This window comes from Girardinichthys multiradiatus, chromosome 17, assembly GCF_021462225.1.
Source record: "Girardinichthys multiradiatus isolate DD_20200921_A chromosome 17, DD_fGirMul_XY1, whole genome shotgun sequence".
In the NCBI taxonomy this organism is placed as follows: Eukaryota; Metazoa; Chordata; class Actinopteri; order Cyprinodontiformes; family Goodeidae; genus Girardinichthys; species Girardinichthys multiradiatus.
The window spans coordinates 28,222,102-28,232,468 of record NC_061809.1 but is presented as its reverse complement, the minus strand read 5'-3'; the positions used below and the strand labels follow the sequence as shown (position 1 = coordinate 28,232,468).

The 10,367-nt window shown below is 40.6% G+C and overlaps 2 protein-coding genes across 2 annotated transcripts; one reads left to right on the top strand and one right to left on the bottom strand.

Annotated features, from left to right (window-relative positions):
• Positions 1 to 2,123: 2,123 nt before the first annotated feature.
• On the bottom strand, positions 2,124 to 6,126 carry LOC124883093 (zinc finger protein OZF-like). Its single transcript, XM_047389999.1, has 2 exons — positions 5,862 to 6,126; positions 2,124 to 4,225 (listed from the first exon to the last, which is right to left on the bottom strand). The coding sequence occupies exons 1-2, from the start codon at positions 6,028 to 6,030 to the stop codon at positions 3,204 to 3,206; spliced, it is 1,191 nt and encodes a 396-aa protein (XP_047245955.1). The 5' UTR covers positions 6,031 to 6,126; the 3' UTR covers positions 2,124 to 3,203.
• Positions 6,127 to 8,063: 1,937 nt separating this feature from the next.
• Positions 8,064 to 9,996, top strand: LOC124882928 (histone H1-like). Its single transcript, XM_047389614.1, has one exon. The coding sequence runs from the start codon at positions 8,753 to 8,755 to the stop codon at positions 9,341 to 9,343; it is 591 nt and encodes a 196-aa protein (XP_047245570.1). The 5' UTR covers positions 8,064 to 8,752; the 3' UTR covers positions 9,344 to 9,996.
• Positions 9,997 to 10,367: the final 371 nt, after the last annotated feature.

Genomic DNA, 10,367 nt, shown 5'->3' with positions numbered 1-10,367 from the left:
GTAGTCGTGGAAGTAACCAGAAGGAAATCTGAAATAGCTTTTTTCTGCCAGTACTTTGCAGCTCCTTACAGATCTTTTTCAACAGACGTTACAGAGGTACAGCTTCTCGTTGCGATGCGTGGAGCAGAAGCTTCTTCGGACTGGTTTTCTGCACGTAAATGGTAAATGAACTGAACTTATATAGCACTTTTCCAGTCATACAGACCGCTCAAAGCGCTTTACACTAGAGCCACATTCACCCAATCGCACTCACTAACGCTCACACATTCATACACCAATACGCAGATCGGTAGGCAACTTGAGGTTAAGTGCCTTGCCCGGGGGCACATCAACATATGGCAGGAGGAAGCTGGAATCGAACCCACAACCTTCTGATTGCAAGACGACTACTCTTCCTACTGAGGGTTCTTACATGGAGCTCCAAAGAAGGATGGTGACAGAAACGTTTTCCACAGCTTTTGCCAGAAAACGACTTCTCGCCTGTCTGAATCCTCGTGTGTCCACTGTGGTCTGTTTCTGCTCTAGGGAATCTTCCCTGTGGGAAGTATCTGCTGCAAACCTCTAAAGAGAAACATCAAGAGGACATCTTGATCAGATGCTCAAAACACCTGAGATGACCTATTACAATTTGAAGTAGGACTCAGCTTTAATTGTCCTTCTGTTTATTGTAGAAACTTGGCATCCGAGATTTCAGTCTGTCATCCATAATTTACATCTCATAACCCCTCATTTCTGCACACGAAGCCTATCAGTCTATCCACATCCTGCTTATATAGGTGAATGAGACATCAAGACACCTCAACCTCCTGGGGAACCCACTCCTTGTCAAGCTATGATGGCCAGTTTCCAGAAACACACTAACATAAGAGCAGAATACTGATGTGTTGTGGAGTCTTTTATTAAAGCTGAACACTGACATAATTATGTGGTTTCACCATCAAACCAACCAACCAACCAACCAACCAACCAACCAAGGAGGATACTTATGCTGTTGTTAATCTTTACTATGTCCCATTTCTATAAGCAGACCTAGCATTATAATATTGGATAATACTTGGCACAATTCAAAAATCTATTTTACTGATTTGGTAGAATTAAAGTTAAATCCGCTAATTGACTGGCTTTCATTAATATAACTGAGACAAGGTCGCCCTCTTGTGGTAAAGGCAACGAATAATAACAGATCAGTAACAGCCTGTTTTAGTTCTCTATAATAGTAACTTATATCTGGATAAAATATGATCATTATTTAGGAAAAATTGCAGAGAAGTATGAAGATTCTGAAGGAAGAGTTGACCCAGTTTTTGCTCACTCTAAAACCAGGTTCACCAGTCCTCTGTCAGTGATTATTACTGTGGATCAGAACCTTGTCTTTTTGTTTTGCTTTGTTTGCTTTTCATCCAGAACCTGCCTCTTAAACCTAGATTTGGGTACTCCTCTCTTTAAAATATAAATTCTAACACTGCAGGTTCTGAGTCTTATATTGATTTAGCATCAAATTAACTGAGCCGCTAATATGTTAAGAATCTAATGTCAGTAGCACTGTACAGTGCCTTGCAAAAGTATTTACACTACTTGAGCGGTTTTACATTTCTTCATAAACTTCAATGTATTTAATTTTGCACGAGGGCAAGGATGCATTGTGGTAAACTGGATTTCTTCTGGCCTTTTTCTTTCTCTTCCCTAAATTAGAGTATGTTTAATCGCTATTCTGTCAACAGATTCTCCCAACTCAGCAGTGGATCTTTGCAGCTCCTCCAGAGCCTCTTGGTTACTTCTCCGTCAGTTTAGGTGGACATCCATGCTTTGGTAGGTCTGCAGGGGGTCCATCATGTTTCCATGTTCAGATGATGGATTGAACAGACCTCTGGGAGATGTTCATTAGTGACCATTGCTGCTGGCTAATGACTTTAGCAACTTTTAAATAATTATTTTTAGGCAACATGATTAAACTGACCATTAGGTGTTTTCTCATCAGAAGACATTCATCACCAGAGTGATGAAGTAGATGGTAAAAAATGATGCATTAGAGGAAAAGTGGAATGAAGTGTCTGGAAATTAATACAACAAGCAATCAAACACACTGAATCTCACCACATCCCAGTAAAATAAAAACCAACTGATGCTGAAACTAAGAGTTTTTATTTGGCATATATAACATACAGCAATCACAGAGCTGTAGCTTCCATAGTTGGGGTCATGAAATAACAAAAATCGTTGCTAAGAACATATTTAATTCAAAATTGTTTCGGGACACTCTGTAAAAGACTGTTTAGCACACATGATTTTATCAGGAATGATTCAGTGTCTGTAATGATTCTTAATGCCTCCTGGTTGGCAGAGAGAGATTTGTTCAGAAGATGAATCCAGATCACCACAGAACATAGAAAGACTCAGGAAGGACCGCTCATAATCGCTCATTTTTCTATTTGATTCACAACCAAAACAGCATGATGCTAATTTTATTTATCGTTCTACCAAGAAACTGTTTGAATACGAAGCATTTTTTAAACTTAGTCTTAAATACAAAAACCATCACAGCTCAATGAATCTGAGGTAATATGATTAACATCAAGCTTAATATTTACAGAGATGAAATCTTTGTTTTCATGAGCCAATCAGAAACAAATATTAATCACTATAGCAACATTTTGTTTGTGGCAGACTATGAATACAGTGAAGATTTACCTCTAGGTTATAAAACAGAAGATCAGCTGCTTCATTGGCTGTGAAAAAAGGTCCGGTTCGCGACAATGTTGGGTTTTCCTTCCACCTCAATGAGGTTTCAGGACTTTCACAGAAGCCGAGTCCAAGTTCTTGTTTACATCATAAACAATTCGTGAATAATCTGGAACGTCACATTTGGCAGCACAACCGCTTGTCTGTTTTTATCGTTCTGTTACAGACATTTTCCTCCTGAACCAACATGAAGGCTGACGGGTTTTAATCTGCCTCAACTAAAAGCAATGTCATTTTTCCCCATCTAGTTTTAATTCCAGAAACAATCAAAAAGGCAGCTGTGTGTGTGACTGCAGAACATAAAACATTTAGAGATTTTATATTTACTGGGGCAGAACCAGCTGCAAACTGGGAGGATGCATGAATCACTTTCAGATTTCCAAATTAGATTGAAAATCATCTAGATGGGACATTCGTACTTAAAGGATGTTTTCAGAAATGCAGTTTAGGCGACTGCAGCTTGATTATGGCTGTGATGTTTCACCTGTGTGAATTTTCATGTGAACTTTCAGTGAGGAGTTACAGCTGAAGGCTTTGCCACACGTGTCGCAGCTGAATGGCTTCTCGCCCGTGTGAGTCCTCGTGTGATCCCTCAGGCGGTGGAGGCGGATGAATCTCTTCCCGCAGTAGTCGCAGACGTGCGGCTTGTCGTCTGTGTGCGTCTTCGTGTGCCTGTTCAGCTTTGAGGCGTTGACAAATTTGTTCCCGCACAAGCTGCAGACGTACGGCCGCTCACCCGAGTGCGCCCTCTTGTGGCACAGCAAGGTATTGGAGTGTTTGAACTTCTCACCGCATATTTTGCATGAGTGCGGTTTCTCGTCCGTGTGGATGGTCAGATGCCTCCTGAAAGCCGACGGGTCGGTGAAGCTTTTTCCGCAGACGTTACAGAGGTACAACTTCTCGTTGCGATGCGTTCTCGCGTGGAGCAGAAGTTTGTCGCTTCTTCTGAACGTTTTTCCGCACGTCTTGCAAGTATGCGCCTTTTCGTTGGTGTGTGTTCTTACATGGAGGTCCAAAGAAGGACGGTGACGGAAACTTTTTCCACAGCTTTTGCATGAAAATGGCTTCTCGCCTGTGTGAATCCTCATGTGGCTAACTAAACTTAGCTCAGCCAGAGTCTTGCCGCAAATTTTGCAAAAGCACTGCTTCCCTCTGGGGCTGCAGAGATTCTTCTGTCTGGAGGTTTTCCTGCAGGTGTCAGGTTTTAGAGACTCAGGAGCAGATTCACTTTCCCTGGATGTTGGAGTTTCTACACTGGGATCTCTCATCTTAGGTCCCTGCAGCTGCTCTCCTTGTATGCTGGTGCACGGCTCTTCCTGCTCTTCCTCCTTAACCAGTGTTTGCTCTGGATTCTCTTCCTCCTTCTTGATCTGGAGGGGCTGAACATCTTCCTCATCCAAAACAGAACTCCTCTCATTGTTAGGAGGGTGCTCATCAAGGAAACCATTCTCCTCTTCTTCTTTAACGTCATGTTGTTGCAGGAGGTCTAAAAAAAAAAAACAACAAAAAAAACGGACACATGAATGTTAAAGCTATAAAAATTCATATCAACTACGTGTCCATTTCTTCCTTTTCTAACATCTGTTGGGGGCCTGTGAGCATCAGTAATGATTATGGTGCCATTTTGATTCCATGTCCTGGATCAGTGATTTCCCAACCTGACTGGACCGTCTCATAAAATCATTTCTTTAATTGGCAGGATGGATTTTTGAGAATCCTGAAGAAAACAGCAGTAAAATACTGAAGGTATTCATTCATCTTAACCTTGTTTTTATTTTGTCACATTCACACCAAAAACTTCAGTATATTTAACTGGGAATAAATGTGACGGAAAAACACAAAGCAGACTGGGAGAAAAATGACTTAAGGATTTTTCCAAATAAAAACCTAAAAGGTGTGATATGCATTTGTATTCAGCTCACCTGAGTCAGAACTACCTAGAACCACATTTGGCTGCAGGTGTTTTGGGGTCAGTCTCTATCAGATTAGAACATCTACAGACTGAAACTTTATTTCATTCTTCTTTGCAAAACAGCTCAAGCTCAGTCAGATTGTATGGAACACCACTTAGTTGGATTTAGGTCAGGAATTTAACTAGGCCATTCTAGCTCTATCTGCTTTGATCTAAACCATCTATTGTAGCTTTGGCTGTATGTTTAGGGTGGTTGTCCTGCTGGAAGGTAAACCTCCACCGCAATCTCAAGTCTTCTGCAGCCTCTAACAGGTTTTCTTCGGGGATTGACCTGGATTTAGCTCCATCCATCTTCCCATCAACTCTGACAAGCTTCCCTGTCTTTGCTGAAGGAAAACATCTACCCACACCATGATACTGCCACCACCAAGCTTTAGTGTGGGGTATTAGAGTGAAAAGAGACTCAATGTATTTGCCTGAGAAACTTCCCACTAATGGACGTGTTGTTTGTCTGTAATAAAATACATAGAGTTTTGATGCTAGAATTAGGTATCTATTGCAGAAGCCACTGCTGCTTCCATGGGTCCGTTGATTTGGATGCAGGTAAAGCCCAAAAAAAAGATATAAAACTCAAGACAAAATCAGCTTTGGTTCGTCTTTGCAAAGGGAGAGGAGATGCACCAGCCAACGCCTGCAAGCAACAACTCTGCACCTCCTCTCCACACAGGCTCGTTTTAAGTCTCATAGGAGTGTGTACATTTATCTACAGTTCACAGATGACTAGGTCATAACCTCAGCCAGTTTCCTTACAATGAGTTGTTCTTCAGAAAACTGGTTCTTCCTGTTATGTTCTATCTGTTACACTTCCTGTTTTTTCTCACTCTGAGGCTGTAACACACACAGCATCCAGATACAGTTTGAACTTTATGTAGCAGTACTTTATAACATAGAATATATTCTTCACTATGTGAAACGTCTCTGAATGGGGTTGGTTTCGAATGTGAAAAGAGGAAAAGAGGCACTGTTGTAAAAAAAACCCTTTTAACATAATTAAATAAGAACATTTACTGAAATTAAATACACTGGAGGAAGGCAGATAACTGAATGAACGGATCCAACTATAATCCAGCGAACAGACCCAGAGCTTTACTCCTCTGCCCCCTGGTCCTGATAGGAACCGCGGATATTTTCCGTTCCTCAGCTTCCTCACCTGCTCTGTGAGCGTCAAACTCGGACTTCATAACATCCATTATTTTGTGTTGAAGGCGGTTCTCCTCCTCACACTGAACCATCGTGTCTTCACACGCAGAAAGCACTTCTTCCCCGGCAGCCGCCAGCCGCTGCCTGATAAACTGCCTCCAGTTTCGGAAGGAAGCCATTATTTGCTTCCACAAAACACTGTTTGCAACTAAGCTAACAACCTAACCACTCCCAGCTAACGTTTACTTCTTCTTCTTCGTTGTTTTTTTTGGGCGGTTGGCAAGAAACCAGTAGGTGGATTACTGCCACCTACTGGTATGGAGAGTGGCTAAAAATATCTATGCGTTTACATTATTTCGTTCATGTCTTGCTGTCATTAATCATATTTTAACAATCAACTTTTTCCTAAAAAACTTTATTTGAAAACTTTCACTTTTTGATCCCTGCGTAGAATATGTATTCAATTAAATGTTTCTTTAATCTTTCTAAATTTCTAATTTAATCTTTTTTTCTCCAACTTACTAAAATATCAATTGTTAAATATTGCTTCACTTTCTCCAGAATTTGCTGTATTCTGTTGTATTTTTTCTTTTTCTGAATAGTAAATAACACAATGGCGCATTACCGCCACCAACTGGTAGGAAACTTTATTCTCTTTCTCAAACCAGTTACTGCAAAAATCATCATCTCAACTAATTATAAAATCATCAAAAGGGTAATTTAGTTTTGTAATTTAATTTAAAAGGTGAAACAAATGTTTATGTATATATTCATTTCACACAGACATTTTTTCCTATTAATTTTACTAATTCTGTCATACAGCTAAATAAAAACCCAAAATTCAGTTTCTCAAAAATTTGAATTACAAAGGATTTTTAGTATATTTTTTGCAAAAATTTTATACTTTCTTCCACAAAATTAACAGTTTTCCAGCAGACAGTTGCTGACTCCCTCTACAAGGAGACGTCGCCAGAGGTCGTTGATAAAGATGCTGAGTGTTGAAAGTTGAAAAGAAAATGTCTGATAGATTAAGGTGGCCAAGGAACTGGCAGAACTGCAGTCTCTTGAGAGGATTGTGAAACAAAACCCATTCAGTAATTTGGGAGAAGTTCACTCGACAGCTCAGAGCTTCAGGAACGAACACACACAGATGTACCCAGGACATGGACTATACTAATTACATTCCCTGTGTTAAAGCCTCTCCTGAACCACAGACAGAATCATAAGCATATGCTCAGTGGTCCAAATTCCTCTTTTCAGATAAAATAAAGTTTAGAAATAAAAACGCAGCATTTCATGAAGCAAAAATGTAGCTTTCTAGTCATCAGACTACATGCTATGTTTGGTGAGCACAAAATACTGCACATAACTAGTAAAACACAATAAAGCATGGTGGGAAAAGCATCATGATCTGGGGATACCTCTCAGCAGCAAGCCCTAAAAGGCTTCTGAAGGTAGGGGGAACATTGATGCAGAACAATATTGGCAAATCCCGGAGTTCATTCTTGAGAGGAGACTTATTTTATAGCAAGACAATGACCCTAACCATACAGCAAAAGCTGCACAGAATTGGTTCAAAGACAACAGGTTTAATGTTCTGGAGTGGCGTAATCCTAATGGGAATTTGTGGCTGGACAAAAAGCTGTTAATCCCCAATCTCAGAGCAACCTGATGGAGCTTGAGCTGTTTATTACAGATGTGCCAGCCTGACTGAGGCATATCCTCAAAGACTGTGAGTAATTATGCAACCATTTACTTTACCATTTATATGTTTAAATAATTAGCATTATTAAAAAAAAATACGTTGTCACTTATACATTCTTGTCCAAAATACCAAATTATACTGTCCATATTTATATTCAGAAAAGCATATCAAGAGATGAGATGCAACTATTGTCGTGGTTTTAGTAGTTATCAGTATATTTAAGTGTAAAACATGTTTAACTGGCAACCATTAACTTGCTAATTAAACATGGACTAAAAAAAAATTATTCTTTAACAGAATAATGAAAAAGTTTTAGTTTCTGGGCGGCATAGATTAGTCTGAAGCTATGAAAGAAACGTGGTAACATACATGCCTATAATAATCTGTGCGGTTTTGTAAGAAGAGACCTGGCAAAAAAGTCAAAATTCTGACATGAAAAAAGAAACCATGTCCAAATTTTATTGATTAATTACAGACAGTTTTGTTGTTGATGAAGTCGATCATTCAGAGCTGACAAATAAAAGCTGAGCATTAAGGTAAATCACTTCGTTTTTGTTTTTTTGGGTTCAGAAGAAACTAACAGTGCTTTTGTAAATTTCTGAATCAGAAAGTGATTAAAATCTACCTTCAGTCCTCCGTGTTAACTAAATATGTGACGGAAGCCCGAGGTGTGTTCCAGAAAAATGAGCCTGACCGGCTTATTTACCGACAGCGTCCTTGTGTTTACTGTCAGTGAAAACCTGCCCATGAAATATTCAACAAACCGCACCACCGCAACATTTTTACCTGCATTATGCTCCAACATGCCTCTGCTAACGGAAACGCCAGATTTATACTCTATGCAAACTGATTTTAGATATTTTAGCAGACGAAATGTGGAGAAAAAACGCCGGTCGCTGCACAAAATCACAGCGGATATGAAAGGTCTGGAGGCTCTTGAAACAAAAAGACAAAATCCTGTAAACCAAAAGGGACGTTAGTATAGATGGAGAATGGTTTTCTTCTTGTTACATCAGCATTTATGTTATAACACATTACTTTGGTTAGGATTTAGAGTCTTAAACGAGTAGGAGAAAACACAACTGCAGCCATGTTTGAGGCGGCAGCAGAACGGCGGGGTTGGGTTGTCTCTTCACGGTTCTCATGTGTGTTATAAGTCCCGCCTCCTGCTCTGAACCGAACATTAACTGAGAAACATGGCAGAAGAAGCTCCAGCAGCAGCACCGGCTAAAGCCCCGGCAAAAGCCCCGAAGAAGAAGTCCGCTCCCCGGGCTAAGAAAGATGGACCTAGTCTCTCTAAAGTCATCGCGGCCTCCGTGGCCGATTCCAAGGAGCGCAAGGGGATGTCTCTGTCGGCGCTCAAGAAGGTCCTGACTGGGAAAGGAGTAGATGTGGCCAAGGCTAACAAGCGCATCAACACCGCTGTCACCAAGCTGGTCACCGAAGGAACCCTGAGCCAGACTAAAGGGACCGGGGCATCCGGCTCCTTCAAGCTGGCAAAGAAGGAGCCCAAAGCCGCCAAGCCGGCCAAGAAGGTGGTGAAGAAGGCTCCCGTCAAGGCAAAGAAGCCCGCCGCCAAGAAGGCCACCACTCCCAAGAAAGCCGCTGCTAAGAAACCGGCAGCGGCCAAGAAGTCCCCGAAGAAGGTTCCGGCTAAGAAAGCGGTGAAGAAGGTGGTGAAGAAGAGCCCCAAAAAGCCCGCCGCTAAGAAGCCAAAGGCTGCCAAGAAGCCTGCAGCCAAGAAAACGGGAGCCAAGAAGCCCGCAGCTAAGAAGGCCCGGAAGTAAACAGCTGCTTCAACTCAGTGCACCAAAGGCTCTTTTCAGAGCCACCACACCTTCACCCAAAGACATGATTCCTCATAAGTTTCCAGTCTGGTTACTTTAGTAGAAACATTTTTAGGCGGTAATTTATCAAGTATTATGGACGGTTTATATCACACTGGTAACATGAGTAAAGTCATAAAGCAGCACAAAATAACTAAGCAACACCAGATTAGTAGTTGATACATTCAGCTATTTACAATTAGCTGCTTTCAGTAAATCAAATAGTTTTTTAGGAGGAGGGGTCAGTTCACAAATTTGTTCTTATGTTGCTCTTTTGTAGCTATACTTAAATCAGTGCCTCAGTTTCATTTTATAACTAGGTATTTATATTTGTTATGGATTCTTAAAATACCTAAAATATAAAGAAAATATTTTTTGAAAACTATACTATTCCCCATTTTCATTTATTTTGGTTCTGGTCCCAATTTGGGTCAGTTGACTCAAAATATGACAGATTAGGCCAAAAATAAGTTGCTGAGGTAATATTTATGAGTCACAAACACATTACAGTTCATTGTGAGTGTACAATAAAAAACTACTTTAAATCTTTGATAGTAAGAGCACATGACAAATGCTTTTCCCACAGAAAGTGACTAATAAATTTAAGAGCTTGCTATAAATAACCCATGAGCATTATTCCTACAATCTGATCTCAAACAGCTGAAAAAAAGAGCATATTAAAAATTCCTTCAACTAAATTTCTACTCTTCTTCTTGGTGTTTATTGGCAGTTGGCAAACAAACAAATGGTACATCAGTTAGCGATGACCAGAATGACGCAGACTGCTCCTAAAATCCACTGGAGATAAAGCTGAAAGGAAGCAGCTGGCTACCAAGACTCATTGTTAAGTTGCGTTCACACCAAACGCGATTTCTGCGAAAGGAGCTTCTGTCCAATTTACATGTTATCCCTATGTAGAGGCGCGTTCAGGAGCGGCGCGGCAAGCGAAGCGGGAGCGGAGCGGCGCGATGGACGAGTTGAAAAA

Excerpts from the sequence above, each read along its gene's own strand:
- LOC124883093 (XM_047389999.1), bottom strand. The coding sequence starts at position 6,030 with ATGGCTTCCTTCCGAAACTGGAGGCAGTTTATCAGGCAGCGGCTGGCG. Across the intron at positions 4,226-5,861 it reads GTTTGACGCTCACAGAGCAG|ACCTCCTGCAACAACATGAC; the intron begins GTGAGGAAGCTG and ends TTTTTTTTTTAG.
- LOC124882928 (XM_047389614.1), top strand. The coding sequence starts at position 8,753 with ATGGCAGAAGAAGCTCCAGCAGCAGCACCGGCTAAAGCCCCGGCAAAA.